This window comes from Argiope bruennichi, chromosome X1, assembly GCF_947563725.1.
Source record: "Argiope bruennichi chromosome X1, qqArgBrue1.1, whole genome shotgun sequence".
NCBI classification, from domain to species: Eukaryota; Metazoa; Arthropoda; class Arachnida; order Araneae; family Araneidae; genus Argiope; species Argiope bruennichi.
Window position 1 is genome coordinate 2,703,780 of NC_079162.1, and position 23,444 is coordinate 2,727,223.

The following is a 23,444-nucleotide window of genomic DNA, read 5'->3' on the forward strand; positions in this document are numbered from 1 at the left end:
TATTAGAATAACTGGAACTGGGTAGGAATAAGATGCGTGACAAGCATCAAACAAGTGGGAAAAAATGAAATTTCAACTTTTAATTAGTTACTATTCAATTATATAATATCCCGTGAATTAGAAGCAGTTTCTTTAATTCAGCGATTTAAATTTTAACTAGTTTGTTAAATTGAAAAAATAATTACGATATCATCGAAAATATTGGTAAAACTAATCGCTTCCTTCGCTCGTGGCAAGGGAGATATAAATAAAAGAAGCTTCGCTAAAAACAGTGATCAATAATAAAAATAATATTCATTAAGATGTTTAAAGTTATATATTATAATATTATAGCAACTTATCTTTCGATTCTTGACTTAAGAAATGAAATGGTAACTTTTTCTCTCAGTTAGGCGTCATCTATACCAACAAGAAAGGAGCGGAGCGTTTGGCACATAAACTTGTAAGATTTAACTGGTTTGATCATCAACTGTAGGTTGTAGTAAGGTTAAGTTTAATAATTTATTAAAAAGGACGGAAACAATGTAATAAAATAATCTGAAAATATTTGAATTTTCAAATATATTCCATATATCCTAAATGACCGACGGTATAGTAACGGAATGTGGCCTCTTGTAGTAAAAATCATTAGAAGGAGAATTTTTTTAGAAAAAGTTCGGGTTTGATAAATTTCAAATATTCTCATTAGCAAAATAACGGCTATGGGAATAAGAAAACGATTAACATTTAGATATGATAAAGGGTCAAGATTGGATTTCAGTATTCAATTTATTGCAATTCAAGTAAATGCGTTTCGAATGCTCAAAACATAAAATTCTGGGAAAACTCGTAGCTAAACTTTTTTTATTCGAGTCATTTTTGGAGGTTTGCACTTTTTCTCTTTGCTGGTACATCGTTTACTTATTCGAAGCTTGGTTGTGCTTTTCTTTTTAATTAATCTGTTTAAGGTCATTTTATAAATAGTTCAAAATATACCATCTATAAAATCACTTGGCAGTAATCGCAGATCTTTTAGAATAATATGGCAATTGATTGTAAGTAAATTTTTAAAAAATTACTGCACTACTTGAGCACGAACTTGATTTAAGGTTCGTGTGTATATGTAATATAAAACTTTTTTTTAAATTCTCGAATTCTAAACTTCAATTAAAGGCAGGAAGAATAGTCGAAATTGTGATTTCTTACTGCCCTAAGGTTAAAAGTTAAATGAAATTATACTTTATTATAAATTCTGTTATACGCGCTCCCGCTGGAATGTTAAGAATCGGCAGAAATTCGAAATTGTGTGCATTACTTTTCCTTATCGCGCGAAATTAATATACGTTCCAAGTAAAACTGCAAGGTGGGGAAAAAAAGGAATAATTTAGAACTTTAATTTAAATTGTAACACATTCTTGAATTTCTGTTGGAGCCGATTCGTCTTTCAGTTGACATCCAGTTTGCTAACCAGGCTTCCGTATTTATGTGGATTTTTCTGCGATAAGCTGGTAATTCAATTAATTAAAAACTTGGAGAATTGAATAATTTCTCTTTATGGACAGTTTGAATGACCATTAAAACTGCATTTAGATAATTTAATTTAAAGTTAGATGTAATGGAGGTTCGAAGTTAATATTCAATACGAGGTTTGAGTCATCCGTTCATAGCGTAGAATTCGCTCTTTGGAGTTCTGCATTTTCTCTTTTATTACCATCTAAATGCTAAATAACCTGAAGTGATAAAATGGAAAATGTCTTCCATTACTTCCAGCTGAATTTTCCTCGATCATTTATTCGTTAATTGATTCAGAGTCGATAAAAACAGAGGCTAGGTATATATCATGTAAAAAGGTAATTTCTGATGTTGCATTAATTTTTATGTTCTGTCTTGATCGGTAGGGGGGGGGGAGGGATCGATTTAATTTTCAGTACCGTATTCACTTCGAATTTTGGAATATTTATATGTGTGTAACTATTTTGCAACTTCAAAAGCTAAAATGTTAAGATAAAATTATCATTTGGTCAGGTTCCTACATATCAATTTACGTTCATTTAATTATAAGAATATATATACGTATATTTGAAATTTTAACTTTGATTTATTTTACCACGAGAGTTGTATTATGGACATCGAAAATGTGATAGAAATTCGTCTATCTACATCGCGACATAAGAGCAAAATTTTTCTGTTCATTGATTTTACTATGAGATTTTGGTAGGGATTTCTTGGACACGAGCAGACTTGGAAAGGAGTGTTTTGAAAAGAATTTTAATATTTTTATCCCTTCGTTGTTATGGAATCGGCAGTTTTACTTCGAATGTGTTATAATTCAATAAACAAAACAAAAAGTAAGAATTAAATCAGGATGCAAGAGAATGTTTCGGAAGAAAAATAAGATGGGCTGAATGAAATTAAAATTAGGAAATCATGTTTCAACTAGATATCATTACATACATACATATTTATATATATATATATATATATATATATATATATATATATATATATATATATATATATATATATATATTAGCATAAAAATTTAAGTCTCTTGTAAAGCTTAGAATAGAAATTTCCATGGATTAAAATAAAAATAATCCCGAAATCGGTATGAGCGCCATTATTTATAATTTTATGCATTTATGAAAAGAATTTTGTGTTCTTGTGAATAACAATATATTAATATAGTGATTTCTAAATTATTATCTCCAATGTTAAAAGAAATTTGATCTGAAAAACAAAATTTTATATATTTATTCCATTTAAAAAGCAAAATTGCATTGCATTTCATTACATGGTAAGCTTTATAAGAACACAAATTTTGTGTTTTGCTTCCATAAATTGTAATCAATAATTCATTCTCTTTGTTCTCCATTGTAGAAAAATACTAAAACTTGAGAGGATTTGTTGGTGAGTAGAAAACACTTCCTCAGTGTAGCTTCATACATTCATAAAAGCAAGCAGGCTTGCAAATGAATAAGTAATCAAAACTTTCTTTCTTAAAAAAAAAAAAAAAAAGAGATGAAGGTGATGGGATCTTCTTTTAATAACATTATTCCGATCGAAAGACTACGAAACGTATTGTTTGATAGATACCCCCCCCCACACACACACATAGAATCTAATTTTTTTTAAATCAAAAAAATAAATGGGAACGTTGATTTGCATCTTTTAAGTATTGTTCTGTTTCATCAATCTCGTAGTTAAATTTGTATCTCTCTTCCTTGGCGTTGATTTAATTTTAGTTTGTTCACAAAAGTGTTTGGAAATAACATCGCATCTTAATTGCCTTCATAAACTTTCAAATTGCCAAAAAGGCATTTATATCCAGATAAGAACTATGTGATTGTTTTGAAATTGCTTATTTAAAGGGGTCTTTTAATATTAAGCTTTAAAGTTTTGAAAATCTGGGAATGCAGTGATATTTGCAATTGTCATTATCATCTATTCAAAATCTTTTATCATTGAATAATAAATTGCTCAAGTTGCAAAAAATATGCCTTATAAATTTTTAATGCATATTTATTTGAAAATGCAAATAACAAAATCAAAACATAGGACCTTAGCTTTATTATAATTACTGAAAGGAATAAACGTAAAACTAAACACAGATATTTGCTATTTAGGAGCAGACGATTGTTTCGTAGTGAAAAGGATTTTAACCGAACACGTGTTCTGTCTAAAATTGTTTGCTTACTGCCGTCGAGCTCGCACCTGTTGTGCACTTCTTGTATTTGCTTTTATGTTGATCGTTCTGTATGAAATTTATCACATTCAGGGTTGGTGTTCAAGAGTAGAGGGTTGAGGATCATGTCTAGCAGGGTGGAGATCGGAAAGAAGGCTCGAGATATAGAGCCTTGGGAACTAAGGCAAATGCTGCAGGTAAATGAATCAATTAATTACTATACTTTCTGGACTGAGGAATATTTCATGAGTGTTTTCCAATTGATTAAAAATTTTCAAATTTATTCTTTAAAAATATATCTTTTCTGTTTGAGGTGGAATGACTCGAATTAAAAGTTTTATCTGAAAATTTCCGTTTCGGAAATACGGAAGCTATCGGTGGAGAGTAATTTTAGGCAATAGTCATTTTTCAGATTCTTTACAAATCTTGTTAGTAGTTTTGGTGCTTTCAACAAACTGGATGGCATGCAAGTAGCATAAGTTCAATTTTGTTTACATAATATTCCCTTATAATGATCAATAAATATGTAAAATAATATCCCGCACTATAAATTCCTTTTAAATATCATTAAATATTTCAACAATGCGCTAGTTTCTCAAGGCCTTTTTATATTAATAAAAAATACACTGAATTATTCCTGATGTTTTTCTGAAATCTTTGTTTCTATGCTCTTTTTATGGTTCGAAACTTTCAATGTACCGAGATGTTTCATATTCTTTTGAAAAAACTAATTAATTCCGGCCAGCGGTCTTATTTGCAGAATATGCATACATTAGTGATTCTAAAACTTTTTAAAATTCTTTTGCAACTTCTTTTTACTTGCATTTGCTCCATGAATGCGAATGGCATCGAGTCAAACTGGAGAGTATTTACGTGGTTGGCTTCTCATTGGTATAAAAGAGATAAATCCAGATTTGTTGTTTGCGTTTATTTTTTTAATTCTCATCTACTGAATGTCAATAAATGGGTGCCATTACTGTTCGCTTCCACTGTCTCCTGTTCCATTATAATGCATTGAAGGAATGCTGTCTCTTCTAGTTCGGATCTTAGTTTAGTTATATTAACGTCCCGTTGTAAAGCAACACTAGGGTTACTTTGGGTCGGACCTCGTCATTTTGAACCGCGGTCAGATGACGAGGAGATAGATAGAGAGAGATATTCTGTCAATTTCATTTATTGAATGAAAAATTGATTTTTTTTTTCATTTGAATATTCTTAATATATACATTGCTTTATTAGGATCCGAGTAGTGATATTTTGGATGATGTCGACGCCAAGCTCCAGAAAGGCCATAATAGAATAATCGTGGAACTTGAATTAAAACATAAAAAACCTCAAAACGATTTTATAAATAAGCCATCGTTACCCAAGTAAGCATTTTTATTATTTTTAGTTTTTTTTTATGGCTCTTAAAACCGAAAATTATTTTTATATTTATTCAACACAATTTTGTCTCCAAGAAAATCAAAACTTTTTATACATCTGAATTTTGAAAAAATTTTCAAAACACATGTAAGAAATAAGTTAATTCTTAAAAAAGCGGAGATGTATTTTAAAATGTAATTAGAAATTGGAGCATTTTTTGCTACATTATTTCGTTATAATGTAATATTATGTATGTTTTAGTGACTTATAATATCAATGGAGCGTTTAGATACTTTCTTTTTGATTTAATATCTTGTAATATGCCGGATTTTTATAGTTCATTAATAGTGAAGAAAAATGCCTCTAAAATGCAAAGAACGAAATAGACAATGTTAATCTAGAAATCTCCCATTAATAAATAAATTTTACATTTATCATATTTTGTTTGCATTTTTATTTCTATTTATATCGCTTTTCCTTGTGAATTTTTATGTCCTTCGTGCTTTTCCTCTCAATATCTTTTTAGTATACAAAGTGTCTCAAAAACGTTTTAGTATTATAGTTCCGTGTCTTCAGCGAACTCCACTCTATCAAGGGTCAGGCGAAAGCAATAACAGTCCTTATCATTGCAAGCCAAACTTCACGCTGTAATTTTCTGACTCGATAGATTTAATGTGGGTATATTTATAATGATGCACCTAATTGATGCAATTTAGTGAATTTTAAGGAATATTTACTATTATTTTTAGTTTAAGGATGCAAGAAATGTAGAGATATTTTCTGGCAAAACTTTAAAGAAATTATTGATAACGACAACTAACAACTATGAATGTCTATAATTGTATTCTATTTCTATCTTTTCATGAAATATTTTATCTCTGATTAATTTCAGCTTAAGGTAAATCTTTAAAATCTGATCAAACTTAAATTTTAAAACTTTAATAGACATTTAATATATAATTAAATGCCTTGCTGCCAGATTCATAATGTAAATAGTATTAAAAGTCAATTTTTCTTAACATTTTCTGCATTAAATTTTTTAGTAAAAACAATACATGATTTCAATTAGCATATTTTTGGCAAAATAAATGAGTTACAGGATGACAACAAAATTATTTAAAAATTCAATACATATTAATTCTACAGCATCAAATCTTTCAATCACAGATAAGGTTTTTTCCTATGTCTCAAAACAGTAATTATATCTCTTATTAATATACTATATGTGAAATACACTATTGTTCTCTTTTGCCTTATTTGACGAGGATTATAATACTGTAAAGGGAATCGGTATCATTTCAAAACCAACTAAGTACCTCAAACATTCAAATCCGTCATACAAACAGAATACTGCAATATTTTTAAAGCTGTTGCATGTTTGGTAAAATCCAATGAATATAATGTAGCTTGATTTTAAAATATATTTTAATATTTACCACATATTTACATTTTCTTTTAGAGGCATTTACAGGTCATAACATGCAGTTAAAGTCGTAAAAATGCGGATATAAAGTATACAAAAGGTTAAAAGAATAAATATAAGTTGTATTACACAAATGTGATTTAAAAACATAAAAAGTTCTAAAATTCCAACGATAAGTGATTCTCTGAGAGGCGAAATTAATTAATTAAAAGTAAGAAACCAAGCAGTGAACTAGTACCGCTATATGAAGGTCTTAATTAGGAAACAAAACGATAAATTAGTAGCGCCATCTGTAGGCAATGTCTCTTCATAGAAATGCCGAGCAAAAAGCATTAAATCGAAAATTAATTCTTCAAGAAATTTCATTAGTGAGACATAAAGCACGATATGGTTTCATGAAAGAAATTAGCCATTTCTATAGAACTGGAATGAGTCGTGAACTCTATTTTAAACAGCTAATATCAAAAATTGATTAAATAAGTTTAAAAATCTGGTTCTGTTGATGACTTTCCAACAAGTGGCAGGTTAAAAGAAGTAATACATTTCTGTATCTCGTTTATTATTTTTTAGCGCATTTCTGCAAAATGAATTCGTATTGCACCAAGGGAAACATGTCAGGCATCTAGGACAGAAACGTTTCAAGGAGACCTGAATTGTATGCCTATACAGAACAAACTTTTCAGACTTTTCAAACATTGTTCCTGAGACAAGAATTTGAAATTGAGATTCTCGGTGGAATAAGTGACGACAATAATCACTTAAATTGGATTTGTTCTTATAAATCATCCTTTCATGGCGTCGGAAGGGGTAAAAATGCAAGTCGAGTGTGAGAATTAGAGAATCCATAGGTAGTTCCATAGATAAAAGTATATAGCGCTAAGAAATTTATTGCGTAACGAAAGATATGTGGCAGAGTTTCACTTTTACACTAGCAATAAAAATTATGTTGCAATTAACAGACAATCAGCCTATAAAATTATTAATAATTTACAAAAAATAGTTGTTTGTTTAAATATATTTTTTTGCTGAATGAATTTTCATAACCAGGGAACGACGCCATATTCAGCCTGTAGTTTTCCATCCACATTTATTCATCTAAAATATTTTTCAGATATTCTGAAGCTCTGAGGGAATTACGAAGAAAAGAATTTGTTTTAAGAAATTCAACTTTAACGTAAGTCATAAGATTATTACTTTAATTTAAATATATTTTTCTCCATTCAGATAACCATGAAAATGATGTTTTATTTTAGATGCCATGCCATTAAATATTTTTGCTAAAGTATCATTAAATCTGATAACTTTTAAGTTTAATAAATACTATTGTTTCAAAATATTTAAAATTACGAGGAAAACCAAAGAATAGTTCCTTGACTACAACCACTTAATATATATAATTTCAAATGAAAGCTCACGATTCCTAGATTTGTTTATAAGTCACCAGCCATCTTGTCTTAGTTGAATATTGAACTCGATGTGATTAACCATGGTTCAAATCTTTTTGATGGTGGCTTGATTCAATGTTTCATTTTAAATGTTGTTTATTACTAATTTATGTTTCTAAAGAATAATAGATCTTTCTTTACATTTCTGAATAATTATTCTCAAATATTCTTCGAATACATAGAAGAATTTTGAAATGCCCTACAAGTTGTGGACAGTTTTTCTATTCTTGTATGTTACGATATGCTCCAGAATAATAAGTTTTATTTTATCTTTAAATTGTATTCTGTATTCCTTTGCAATTTTTTTCCCATTTTTTACTGAATTCGAGGTCATTTCGAAGCTAATTAACTGCGATAATTGAAAATATTTGCGATGTTTTTTATTTAACGTGAGTGTCAATAGAGATTTTAAAAAAATTGTGAATATCGCTCAGTTATCCTAACTTCATAACAGAGTAAAGAAGACTGAGTCAGGTTTCAAAACAGGGACTTTTTTCTTTTACGAAATTCCTGCAAAATCATAATATATATTTTATGGATGCATGCAGTTTCGTTGTGTTTATATTATTTTCTTAATTCTCATTTATAGTACACGATAAAACATATGCTATTTTACAAATACGAAAATGTCTGCAGAAATAGTTTCAAAAACGAATTTTTATTCAATTTAAATTTGATTTATTTCATGTTCAGAAGGACTGACGATTGTTATTCCATTTTAACATGCATTTGATATGCTGGAAATTAGAAAATTTTTATACCTGCGTACTTTCGATAAAAAAGCAATATTCTAATATTTCAAAATTTAATTTATTATTTTATCAATCAATTTAACTAAATTTGACTAGAATTTAAATGTGTGTTAAAATTCGGAGTATGTGGCTTGATAAATTTAATTTTGCGTTGTAAATAATTTCAGAAAAATAATTACCGTATTACACGATAATTTTAATTATAAATTAAAGATTAATTGAAAGAGTAGAAAAATTAAAATTAAAGTTATTCTGAGTTTAAGCATATTAATAAAAGTAGCTTCAATGAATAGTTTCATTAGATTTATTTTGAATTCGGCGATATCTAAAATGGCAAATTTTTAGAGAATCTTAGTGTCGTTTAATTTTTAATAAAAATGTCTATATATGCACTTGCGCATACGAAGAAATAAAATTGCAAGCATGTTGATACCACCTGAAATTTAAACATGGTTTTTTCAAAGTATGCAATTTTAAATAATTTTGATTTCGAATAAAATGTATCAAGAAATTCTTAAGAATCTCTAACTGATTTTATGCTTAAATGTCAAAAATTAAAAATATTAAGCATTTAAAAAAAGTTTTTATTATTATTATTATTGATTTTCCGTTTCTATTCAGAAATCTTTGGAGAAGTCCTAACGTACGCTCTTTATACAACTTAATTCTTGCTTTTTTTGTATTCCTGTACCTGCACATCGCTATCTTCTATTACTTTAATGTCGAACGGTAAGTACCAGATTTTTTTTTCTTTCTTAGATTCCGTTTGCATTCAGTTTCTAGAAGTTACTATGCTGTAATCTTCATTTGAAAAAAATGTATATATAAACATACAATTCTTTTATTTTATTCGCCTACCATAGACTTGTTTATTAACCACAATACGTAAGCATACCATTACTTAACCCTTCTTTGCATGATGATAGAAATTTCCATCATAACATCTAGTGAACAAAAAATGTACTGAAAACAGGTGTACTGTAAATTTATTGACTTTTTTCACAACTATTGTGTAATAAGGAACGTAGCTGTCAAAGAAATTAAATGTCACAATCATTATAGGAGGTTTGAATTTGCCATTTCGCTGCTTGTTGTGGTTGGAAGAAACTTTCTATTTCTTGAATATTTTTTATAACACATCTGATTTCTTTTTCTTTTCTTTTCTTTTTTCCTAATAAATACGATAATGAGTGGAGGAATTTAGAAGAGAGGGACATTGAAGATTTCCTTTAATCTAGAGCAGGAATTATCCTGATTTATTTCACAAAAAAAAACATACAAAGGAGGGTTGAAAATCAGTAAACAATGTGATCTGAATCATGCCGCAGAATATAGAAATGCGCCAGTTGATCATTTATGATATGCACAAATTTAAACTGGATCACTGATCAATTTATAATAAAGGTTTTTACTTTTAAATATCATATAAAGCCTAATGATGATAATCCGCATGTAAAAATTTTAATATTGTTATAAACCTAATTCAATTTTGAAAGGTATTCACTGATTAACAATTTAAAGAAAACTATACAGCATGATATCCATATTTTCCTCCCTTTTGTTCAGGGCAAATTATCCTTTGCATTCTTTTATTCGTTCATTGACAATATTTTTTCTATTATTAATTGGACGATAAATTCTTATAAATTGAATTTTAATCGTTTTTTTTTCTTCTTTTTTATTACTCTGCTTCCATTTATTTAAAATATTTGGAATAATCCCTTTTTTATTTTTACTGATTTGATGAAAATTTCTATTCGCTCATATTTCTTCACTCTTTATGACATATACTTTATTTTATGTCTTCATATATGTGATGGATTTTTACACTTTTGTGACGCAAATTTTTATGTGAATTTTATTATGATATTTGGATAATCTAAACATTTTAACTGTACAGAGTTGACGAAATAAATTCACTGAACGCAGATTTTATTGTTGATTATTTATATTTAAGCACAATAATATACATAATTAACTTTTTATAAAACATATTACATTAATACAATGTCATATGTTCTATATCATTTTTTTTATTTCTTTCTCGAATTATTTTCTAAAATCACATAACCACATTTTTTTATGTTCTCTTTGGATAAACATTTGAAATTTTTAATTGAAATAGTGTGTTCATGTTTTGCCTTCTTCTCAGTCTAGCTTTTGAGGAATACTATTTATTATAACTGCATTATAACTATTTTCTGTGCTATTCCACTTCAAGAAGATATTTGTGTTCCAGTCAGGTGCAGTTTTTATAATTATAATTAAATTTAATCTTATTTTAAAAATATGTTAGTAAATTGTTTATAGTTAAACATATTTCCACCTTTAAAATTACATATTTTGCTCCTTTTTATTCATTTGATCATGGTTCAAAATTGAGAAATCTGTTCCAAATAATATCTTGTAGTAGCATTATGCGAACAAAACTAAATTGAACTATTTTTTAATTTTTCATTTGTTCTTTTATTTGCTAAAAATTGAGAAATCTGTTCCAAATAATTTCTTATAGTAACATTATTCGAACAAAGCTAAATTGAACTATGTTTTAATTTTTCATTTGTTTTTTTATATAAACCTTTACTCCCATTGAGGCTTTTAGGTCGACCCAACTACCTTAATACAAAAATATATTTTAAAAATAGTTGATACTTAAAAATTATTTACGCAACATGATCGAATATATCCCTTAGTTTTTTAAGTCCATAATCCAATTCAAATAAAGTTTTTTTTTAATTTAAATAATGATTTTATGAATAATTGTTGCATTCTATTCGTTATTTTATTTTATTGTGATTTAAATTTTAGGCTAACAAGAGATTTAGCATTGGTTTCATGGTCATTTGGTCAGTTTCACATTGTTACTGCCGTATGGATTGGCATCAACTTATCGATTGTTTTCTTTTTACATCCTGTCTTTCGATTCTGGGCTTCTTCTAGAGCATTTGCGAAGAAGAAGGGTAAGTATTAAGTATTTTTGGGTATCTTAAATAAATATGCCATTGAAATAATGAATAGTCCAGAAAAATATGGGATAAAGTAGAAATGAAATGATTTGTGTTGTCTCAAGTGAAAGATATGATGATAGTAAGATAATATTCATATGATTCAAGTGATACTATTCATCCTCTTTATAAAAAGTTAATTTGTATTTTCGTTATTATTTTATATTTTTAAGCTTTCTAAAAAGAAATATTTTCCAAAATGTTCAAAAACATTTTGAAATAAACATATTTAATTTTGAAGTCAGTGTTGCTTTGCTAGATCTTTGATCATTTTTCAAAGCATGTTACATTTAAAAGGAAAAAATCAGCATATTTTATGACTTTCAAATTCAAAGTTTAGTGTTAAGTTGCAAATGGAAAAACTGATTGTTATATAGTTCCTTAGAAAATATATAATTTAATTATTTTGTGATTAAGATCTTATATTTAAAATTTCTATAACGAAAGAGAACGTTGTGCACAAAAGACAAAGGCTTCATATGATGATAGAATTTTTCATATGCTTGTGAAACTGGTAGAATCGAGAGCTGAATGTGTTTTCTGCTCGGAACATTTAGACATAATTTTTATGAAATATGAAATTTAAATTTCCAGATACTTTGGTGTCATATTTTTAATATTAAAACGCACTAATTTCTTTGAACTGTGATTTACATTTTATATTTTGCTTTTGGAAGTAATTTTTAACTAATCAAATAAGACTTTAGAGAACCTTAAGATATTTATTTTTAGTTATGAGATTCAGGTCTTTAAAATGATCTCAAATACCATAACTAAAACTTATTCCTTCCAGTTAGTCTCGCTTTGTGTATAAAGAAATGCAAAAGACCATATTAGCACTACAAAATTCAGACTCAGACTTCAAGTACATCTTTCCAAAAATGATCATTTGAATAAATCATTTTTAGGACTTGATTCAGCAAATATACTTATGCTACTTCATTCATCTTTACAGGATTTGTATGCCAAGATGCGCTGTATTTCTCTCTAAAGCTTTCCCTATTCTATTTGAATTTTTTTTAATTCCCTAAAATTCTAATTGGATTTTTTTTTAATCCTTTAAATTCTAATTGGATTTTTTAGTGTATTTTTTTGTTGTTGTTGTTGTTATGTGTGAACTTTCCATGACAAAAATAAATTTTTCTTTGAAATTATAAAAATAAATAAATAAACTCTGGAAAAACTAACTAAATTACATTCCAATATTTCCTTCATACCGAATCGTCGTTTATGGCCAAGAGTTCAGTTTAAAGATTGATTGTTGTTGTTTTTCTGTAGTTTATTTGGCGCAAGAGTCATATTTGGCTTAAAGATTGAAAAGGTTGCTGGATAGAGATTCGATTGAACGCTGGTCTGTTGTATGGCAAATCCATTGAGCATCCTCCTGCTAGAGTTGGACGGAGGTTTGAAGAGGATATGGTGGTTCACTTTTCACCTGCATTTTTTAATCGCGTTCTAAATTGAAAGTTGAATCCTAAAAGAGCTCCAATATAGTTTCAAAACGGGTCGTTATTTTGAAAAAAGCTGAAAATCTCAGTTATTGGTTATGTACTCATGCAATTTGATAACGCTTTTATTGAAATTATTTAAAAGTTGAATGCAAAAACATAACAGTGCAGATTTTTTTTAATATTTTGTTTTTAATGAATGAATAGAATAAACAGTTTTTTGCTACCCTACCGGTTTTAATTCCTGGTGGGATTAAACCGATAGGGTAGCATAGTAATCTTAGGGAATTTCTCATTTTTAAATCTGTATTTAACCATAAATTTATTCTAGCTTTCAATTAAATGCTACGTTTTATTTTTTACTTCTATTGCTATTGCTTCAAAAAAGAAAAGAGCATCTCATATTCTTAAGAGAATTTAATTGATTTTTGTTTTTTAAATTAATATTTTTATTAATTTTAAATAAGCGTATACAGAATTAAAGAACGTAAATTCTGTATTTAATGCATGATACGTCGTTAAAGGATTCAGTTAAAATAGCAATTCATTTAAAAGATTTAAAAAAGAACGCCTGAATGTGACTTTAAATTTCTCAGTTGTCATGTGAATGGAAATGACCATATCCTCCCTCCTAAAAAATGTGTCATCTAATTCAGAGTATAACCTCTTGAATTATGAATTTCTTTTAAGACCAAAAATGAATAAGCTTTGAGGATGTCGTAATTAGGGTTACGTGCAGTTGTGGTTGACTCCAATTATTGCAACATGTTAGAAAAATAATTTTATTTACTTTTAAACTTAAGAAATGAAACAAATAATTTTGATTCACTACAAGCTTCACCGAGGCGAGTGAGCGAACATTCCGAAGAAAACGGAGACAATAGCTTTTTAGAAGCATCGTGCGTGTCAATACCCGGATGATGTGCAGCGCGCCATTACGTCACACACAGCCTCGACGGAGACTGTAGTTTACAGATTCATATGGAAAGATGATAGGCATTCGCTACAAGATCCTTGGAGGAATAATGTCTGAAATGCGTGCCCCATAACACTAGATTTGAGACTGAATAGCCATTGGATATTTTACGTATCACCAATGTAGCGCATATCTAACTTTCTTAAACTCATTATTTGATATAAAGGAAATAACTCGCAATTTCTTCGCAAAGAAGATATCAAGTTTACACCAGTACTATAATTTACTCATCCTTTATTCAATCCTGAAAGGTGTTTTATAATTCTGCTTTTCAGTACTAAAGGAATGAAATTTAAAAAAGACGATTTTCCAGTTACAACAATTTTATATACAAAATCTGATTTTACATCAAGTCATAACTAGGTAAATTTATTAAGAATACACTTTTTATAATTTATTCTGGTTAATATGAATATAAATCCTCAAACAACGAATTAAAGTTTTTCCATTTTTATTTTTCATTTTTCTGGAAAATTGGTATAAAGTGGCTTACGTTTAAATTAAAGAATTAATTTTAAATTAAATTAAAGAACGTTTCTGAATTAAAGAATTTATGATCGCTCAATATTTAGAGCTCTGTATGTATAACGATGGATACTTTAATCTCTTTATAGATTTTGTGATTCAATATTTTGCACTTTATTCACTTCGTATGAAACAAAAACAATGGATAAACATGAGTAGATATGAAATTAATGGATATTTTAATCTCTTTATAGGCCTTTATGATTTGATGTTTTGCATTTTATTCGTTTTGTATGAAGCGGCTTTGCTGATAATTCCACCAAAAATAATCATAGACTGCAATATACCACCCGCATCATCTTGCGCGTTAGTAATGGAACAGGTCGGTATTGTATTCTTTTTTATAAACCAAGTATACATAAATAAGAGTTAATAGAGTATACAAGTTAAAAGTTAAATAAGAATTTAATGTTGTCTTTATTTCTCTTACATTTACGTTATGTTATAATTAATACTTCTCTCATTCGGTGAAACATCAGAAATCTATTAATTAATAAATTGCAAAACCATTTAGGGATGATATTCTAAATATATAAAAGATCTGGTTTATCTTTATGTTCGTTTTAATCGTCGCTTTGCAATCTTGGATCGTTTTATATTGTATATCGAGATGAAATATGGGTCACAGATGGATTATCCCAAATGGAATTTTTTTTAAAGCTATTTTAAAATTCGAATTAATTTTTATTAACTTGATTCTAAATGATAAATTAGAATTAATAGTTGGGAAATTTTAGGAATCATCATAATTTTGTTTGCAATTGGAGAGCTATAATTTTTGTATCATTCTAGAGTTCAGTACCTTTCTAATTATCGTAACTTGAAGTTTGTAACTGAAAATTGATCTGTGCAACTTTTCTAATTTTAGTGTGTTTTCTATTTATTTATTTTACTGAATAAACTTTTTTTTCCAAGTTGACCTACGGGACTTAATTATTAATTAAACACCAGGCTTATGCATTAGCATTTCGCGCAATATTTGAGTTCCACGTGTTGCCATTCAATAAAAATAACAATTGAGAGTAAATGAATTATTATTGCATACGAGTTCTTTTCATATTTTTATGTGGTTTTAAAGAATTCTTTTTTCGCTTCTGTATTATTTAGCTCAGTGGTATCTTGATATGATACTTGATAGTAGTTGAATTATGCCTTCGGAGGCCTTATTTATTTTTATTTCGCTGATAGTGTACATAATAGGCAATATAATGTGGTAACTAAACTACAAGTGTTCAATATTCAATTGTAAGGGTCATTAATTATTACATGGAACCAGTTTAAATATCAAGATCAGAAAAAAAAACATTTATGTATATAGTTTGTAGATTATAAATTTCTTTTTCAAGTTAATTATTTATGGTTATAAGAAAGTAGTTTTTTTTACAAATCTGAAATCCAGTAAAAATCGCTTATCTAGTAAAATGGTTAAAAGTTTAACAGATAATGGATTCAGGTACCATATATCTGCTATAGTTATAAATAAATTTGTTGAAATTAAACAGAGGAATAAAACGTTAGGTTTAGTAGATAGTTGAACTTAAGATTGAAACAACAATAGTGAGATTGAATCAAGTAATAGTACTGAATTATTGCTTTCTAAAGGAGCTCAGAACTGAAATTTATGGAAATTCCAAGCAAAAGTAATTTTACAGAGCGAAGAATTATTTTAGAATATTTAAAAAAACTGCTCCAGCAATAAATGACGATTTAGAGGAAGACATAAAACAGCTAACTGAATGCAAGAAAAGTTATTTAAATTCATAAGATATCACAGCTAGCTGGAATGAAAATGGACCTGTAATATTGCTAAAGTAATATGTTTTTTGTATCAGCACAAATCCAAAGTGAGTATGTGTATGTTACAAAAAGATTTTTAATGCTACTTGCGATGGAAAACAAATGCCGGAATGTATTTCCAGTTTAAAAGAAATTAGAACTTAAAACTAAAGCAATCTACGGGACATATACGTGACCATATGCTCATCACTGAAGTTTTCGATGATTTGCTTCCAGATTATCAGTATTTCCTTAGTGTCTGTGAATATGTACCTCCTGATAAACAAGGTATTAATGACTTTATTAATAGATTATCAATTGATAGATAAAAAAAGATTGAAAATGCACAGACTCAATAAGGAAATGCTTTCATAAGTAAGAAGTTATAGAAAAAGAAGCAATATGAGCAAAATGAATGCAAGCTGTAATATCTATCAAAAAGTGCTTTTCAAAGACTTTGATTTAAAGTTATGTTTTATATGTAGGAAGCAAATTATAGAGCCAAAACTTTTGACAAAGGCCAATTCTCGCCTACAACCAAAGAATAATTTAACCAAAAGAAAAAAATATAAGATTTCATCAGTATTGTTTAGCTGTTGAAAAATGAAAGTAAAAGAAGTTGGCATTTCATTTTTATTGGTCTAAATTCTGTGGTTAGTCAGCACATGATATATGACAAAGCATTGATTTATAAAGGAATGCTAAGTCTTATAAAAATAAAGATTGTATTGGAAATACAATAGATGCTTTTGGCAGAGATAATTTTCAAAACAGAGCATTTGATGAAAGGGATTGTATTCCAGTGAGTTGAAAAATGTTTTATATTTTCTTAATTTAAAACGAATTCACATTTTCGTTAGCTCAATAAAAGAGAAAGTCTGTGCAATTGAATTAGATAAAAAATTTGCAGAATCATGAACGACGAAAAAAAAATTCTTGGAAATAGAGTGGAAAAGTTATGCAAATTAATCCAAAACAAGTCTTTTTGGAACATATAGTGATAGATTATTCGTAGTCATCACAGTTTTTTAATACAAGCTAATAATATCATCTGCCTTTTTATAATGCATTTATTCATTCAAAAATGTTTTAGAAATCTAAGGAAAACGAACTTTATTTTCCTTATGCTCTCTAAATTTTTAATTCTCGTAATGTTTATTGACGTCCAATTAAAAATGGTTTATATCCCTTGATGTATAGTAAGAAATATTCAACATTTTGGAACTATCTGATGAAGATAAGCCAATAATGACGACGTAAAATATAGAGCAACATAGACTACAGCGTTGATAGCAGATATTGATTGATAAGACAGATCTATTTCTTATTATAACATACTGATGCCTGGATAAAAAGCATTTTGTCAAGTAAAAATATAGTTAAGACAATTATGATTTTCAAATTATTTGATCTTTCATAGTTTTGAAATATCTTTTTTATATTTTATCTGCAAATTTCATTTTCATCGTTTCATTCATTGTCATTGATATTAAATTGGAAAGGAAAAATATTAGCATTTTTTGTATCAATTTTTACTTATATATATTTTATTTCGCTTTATATCTATATTAACATATGTTTTGTATTTCTTCCATTTCAGTCTAGACTTTTTATGAAGAGTTATGCATTTGTTCGAGAAAACATTACCAGAGTTTTAAAGTATAAGCTCCATGAAGGTATTGTGAAATCTCAATTGATTCGTATTTTTCGTGATTCAATCCTGCTAAAGCCATAAAATTATACAATGCCGTTAAAAATTAAGAAAATTTTCGTTTCTGGTGTTTATCGTTAGAATGACAATTTTAATAAAGTTAGATTGCATATACGATATAAGAAAATAGCTATACGACTGTAATTCATGTATAAATTATCGTGTGCAACCATCATTAACATCAAAAGATTTAAAAGAAAATCAGAATAAAGTACAGACTGGCAAAAAATGTGGCCCTCTCCTAATCCACAGGTCTCGCATTATTAATTCAAATTTCAGTTTTTATAACATAAGGTTTGGTTAGATTTAGTTTGAATAAGTTATATTGACGCTTTCTTTTAATGCATCACGAGGTCCTCTTGTGTACACAGCCGGCCACCCCGCCAACCACTGTACGAAGGAGTATTGACAGGAGCATCACGAGGGTTATTTGGGATGCAGAATACTTAAAAGATTTGGTACTTACCTGCTCCAAATGTCACCATAGTATTCGGAGGATGTTCGGTCCTCGATGTCAGATTCAACGTAACCAAGTCCACTTGCATCTGGAATTCTTTGCCACGAATCCAGATCTTAAACCTTTCCCCAAGCCAGCGCAGTCTAATCCAAGATTGATAATCCAGTTTCTAATATGTCAGTTGCTGCCGGAAATATGCTTGAAATGCTCAGGATCTCTAGCAGAATCAATTCATTCAAAGCAATATAAATCTTCTGATATTGTTGATGCTTGCCTTTAAGAGTACCTATCATAAAGAATTGAATCACCAATGTCTATTTTGATTTCACTTTTTAATCAGTCATTTCTACTTTATGTATGTGTAACACTAGCTACACATTTCTACCTGCGTTTTTCGATAAAAATCTGCTTAGAACACCAATAGCTGATATTTAATGTCAAATCTTGATAAAATATTTCACTTACTACAGGTTACAAGGATGACGATGATTCATTCAGTTGCTTTCCCAGTGCGCAAATCTTAATTGCGTTCGAATATTGCACTATTTAGTATTTCAGTAGCAAAAATGTGTCCCACTGAAAATTTTAATACTACAAATAAGATGATTATAGGAATTCCCAAGACTTTTAATCCTATTGTGATATCTCGGCTTTGAGAAGAAAAGATTATAAATATGAGACTCGATTTTTCTGAATATTCACTGTGTGTGTTGGCTAGCTTTATGTAAAACTCGCCGTCGATATTCAAGACATTCTCGAATTAAAGTGTGGAGTGTGGCTCTGATGTTTTCCTAATCATCTAATTACGATTCAAAACAATGAGATCCTTTCTCAGTGTAGTCATTGCACATAATGTTCTTTTGATAGAATCTGCAAAAGCACTTATTTTAAACACCTACAGAAAATAAATTCAACTTAATCAAACTAAACGTTAAAGTTTCTTTAGTGTAAATCCGCTCTTATCATGCGCAGTATGAATATGACAGTTAATTTTTTTTTTTTACTTATTTAAAATATTGATAGCGATTTATTAAAAAGCCTTCCATTAATAAACAATAAATAAATCTAGAATCGAACAATGGTATTGTGATAATACTTTAAGCATCTTTACTTTATGCAATTACTTCGTTAATTAAAATTGGTATTACTGAAAAATCAACTTTTCGAAATTAAGAGTATTGTAAAAGTGGTTTTTTGGCTATAGCATGCGCCAAAGCTGCCTAGGAAAAAAAAACAAATTTATTAATCAATTTTTATTTAAAAATAGAATTAAAAGTTTGATAAACCTCTTTCTGAGTACTACCGAAAAACATACTAGATCTGATTTTTGAGGGTCAAATAATTTGCCTTATCATGAGTTTTGAATAATTTTTAAATTTGCATGCTGCACCAAATAATATACAGAGAATATGCAACCAACAATCACTATCAGGTTAAAAGTAATTAAATCTTTAGTACTGCGTATGAATCGTAACAAGCAATTATGCCTAATGTTAGAAAAGCTTTCCAGTTTTTTTTAATTTTATCATTTTTTAATGTTTTATATACGTTAAGAAGTTAAAATAATCATGCCTAAAAGTAATTATTAAAGAAATTTCGCAATTTTGGTAGCTTTTAATGATCTCTACTTTTTTCTTTACTTTTTATAAGTACTGTTATTTGTACTGTTTTTTTTTCATATTAAAAAATTAAAAAGCTACGTTTAAGATTTTTTTTCAGATGATGATGAGGAATCAAACTCACCTCCTTGTCCAGAAGTAGGAAAACTGATATATTTTTTATTTGCACCGACATTAATTTACAGGGATAGCTATCCAAGGTAAAAGAAGGAAAAATTCTTGCATTCGTTCTTTCATTTATGATATTTTACGAATTTGCAGCTACGAATTTTGCAAGTCAGTTATGCATATGTTTATATATATATATATCATCAATAAAATTAGACAAATTCTTGAAAAATGCTTTAATATATTTCTGTCGCTTTAAAATATCATCTCTATAATAGAAAAAAAAATTACATTCGTTAATTTACGTGCAATGTACTGCGACTTACAAGATAATAACCACACACCTCTGTTTTCCAAATTTCATCATGGAATAAAAAAACTGATTTTTATTTTTTGCAAGCATGAGTGATTGTGGGGGATTCTTTTTTTTCCCCTTTTCCTATTTAGTATGAACATGAGACCTACATGCTATGTCTATGTAATAAAAATCATACCATATTCGCTACTAATTGCGAAAAATTCAATTATTTCCTCCAGTTTTAATATTTGGAAAACAGAAATAAAGGACGATATTACTTGCTATGCAATGGTATGTTGTTTACAAACAATATATATGAATTTGTGAGAATTTTTCTGTTGCATAGATGAGATTTTAAAATAGCATGAACACATTCATTCATTTTCCTTTATTCAATATAAGAAATAAAAATACACGAAATCGTAGTAGAAATAGTATTAAAAAATCCTTTCCTTAATTTGATAAATGCTTTAAAATTCTAAATATTTTAATTATTCATAAATTCATTCGATACTGAAATAAAATTCATCTGCATATCAAATGAGATGTTAAAACTTTAACTATTGAGTCAAGTTCATCAGTGGTGAATAGTTCTTTTAGGAAGCATCGATGTAAATTGATTTCTTTTTTTTAAAAACAAACAAACTTAGATTTAAAATAAATTTAAGTAAAAAAATTATTTTAGAAGCGATCTTGTGTGAATGTAATAAAAAAGGAATTTTCTTATTTTAATTATTTTATAATTCATTAACACAAACATCAGTGAATTTTGAGACAAATTTTTTTCTCAAATTCACTATGAGATAGTGATACTATTGCAGAAAAAAAAATGCAGTATGATAATTATATTCTGAAATATTTAAATATTGCATAATTTACTAATTTACAAGTATACTTAATTTGAAAACTCTATAGTGCGTTAAAAATTGATTATAAAGTTCCATTTTTATTTCCTCACGTAGAAAAAGTATTGCAATCGTTAAAAAAAATTTTACTCTAGATTTAAATGAATATATGTTAAACTTAAATTCTTGAGTTTGGAAAACACATTTTTGACATTACGTCTGTCTGTGACAAATATAACTCAAAAAAGCTTTGAGCTAGTATATAGTGTTTGCACAAAATTTGTGCATTTTTTCGAACGGATTTTTTTTTCAAAATACGTTCGAAGAATTCTAGTTCGACTAATACAATTAAAAAATATCTGGCCATCTGTCAACTTTTCTGTAAAATCCGTTCTGAGGAAGTCTGTCTGTACGGCTGTTAGAGCACAAGCTAACACGATAACTACAAAACGAAGAGAGATGTATAAAACTCAGTACATAAATTTAGCAACTGTATTGTAATTACGTATCTAGTTTAGAGAGAAATTCAACAAGAGGTTGACTACTTATTGGTTTGTATTTTCAGAAACAAATAAACGCGATAAACTTAAAAACGCAGTGACTTAAAAATATCAAATTTAGCATGGGATTTTGTAACTACAAAAAGCAGTTTTAAGCAAATTTTTGTTTGAATCAGTTGAGAAAAACGTGTCAAAAATACTAATTCGATTTTCGGATACTTTTTACACAAGTCAGAGATGGGTCGCCAAAAAAACTCGCCAAGAATGACACGATGCATTCAGTAAAAATGGTAAATTCACGACAAAGTTGAATATATCATAATTAAAATAGGTCAATACCATGCAGGGTGCTCTCTGGGTTAACAGCTTTATTAGGGACTGTGAGTGAAAATTTTTGAAAGACTACTCCCTCTGGTTAAAAATATGGAAAAGTCACGTTAAATAAAAGTTTGTAAAAGTGTTTCACTTTTTCTTCTATTTTCAGAACATCTGGTATTCGCTGGGGTTTCGTTGCCTGGAATCTTTTGCAATCATTTCTTATTGTATTGGGTGACTATATTGTCTACATTTGTTTTTTAGCGAATAGCTTCAACAAGTCGGGCATTGAACCCATACCCATCACTCATTTTGTGGGTTTGTTGGCTATTGCAATCTTCGCAGGTAATATGATCTCGTTCTTAACGTTTTATCGCATATTACACTGTTTGCAGAATGCTTTTGCTGAAATGCTGAGGTTTGGCGACAGGTTGTTTTATGACGTAAGTATCTTTCTAGTTGCGTGCTGATTTCATATGTTTATAAATGTTCAGAATAACTGCTGATGGAGTGACCTTTTCTAAGATTTTTTGTTATGTAGATTTTAAACACGTTTTTTTTTCTTTTTTTTTTTTTTTTTTGCTTTATGTGAGTGATAAATGTAATTTTCAAAATTCTTTAAAAAAAATCAATCTCACTTGTTAGATGAGTCTGGTATTTCTCATGCCTTTGTTTGAATTTCAGTATTCAGTTTTATCATGATTAGTTTTGTTAATGTAACGAGATTTTCTGCTTTCATAACCAGGAAGTCCCACGGGGGAGCACCTCGTAATTGAAAGTGAGAAGCGTTTGGCATGGTGGTTGGTTCTCGCCACCCTTGTAGGTATACAAAATGTTGGGGTGGCTAGTTCCCATCGATGATGGGACGTGCTTCTTAGGGAAGGGTTGTACCGTAGCCGGTGATGGCCCTTAGGAAACAACCCCAGTTCCCGGCAGTGTTGCTGTCACGGCAGTCCAATCATTCTTTTCCGTATGCCTTCGAACGGGTCAGAGTAATTAGTCTATGATTCACCACCAAAAAAGTAATATAGCTGAAAACAATTAGTTACTTGCTTCCTTTTTGAGTTTATTCTAATGCAGTAAATGAAACAAACAAACAAAAAAAAAGAACCATCTTACTGGAAGCTTCATAGAATTTTTGAGGATGAACAAAAAAATTCTTACTTACATTAGCTGTCCTAGTTTTAAACATCGATATTGTATAAGATTAAA

The 23,444-nt window shown here is 28.6% G+C and overlaps 1 protein-coding gene across 1 annotated transcript; it reads left to right on the plus strand.

The window, feature by feature from the left end:
• Positions 1–3,758: 3,758 nt before the first annotated feature.
• Positions 3,759–23,093, plus strand: LOC129958421 (sterol O-acyltransferase 1-like). Its single transcript, XM_056070906.1, has 10 exons — positions 3,759–3,861; positions 4,904–5,034; positions 7,564–7,626; positions 9,271–9,378; positions 11,458–11,609; positions 14,798–14,925; positions 17,980–18,055; positions 20,267–20,366; positions 22,402–22,577; positions 22,978–23,093. Exons 1-10 carry the CDS (start codon positions 3,790–3,792, stop codon positions 23,091–23,093), a joined length of 1,122 nt encoding a protein of 373 aa, XP_055926881.1. The 5' UTR covers positions 3,759–3,789.
• Positions 23,094–23,444: the final 351 nt, after the last annotated feature.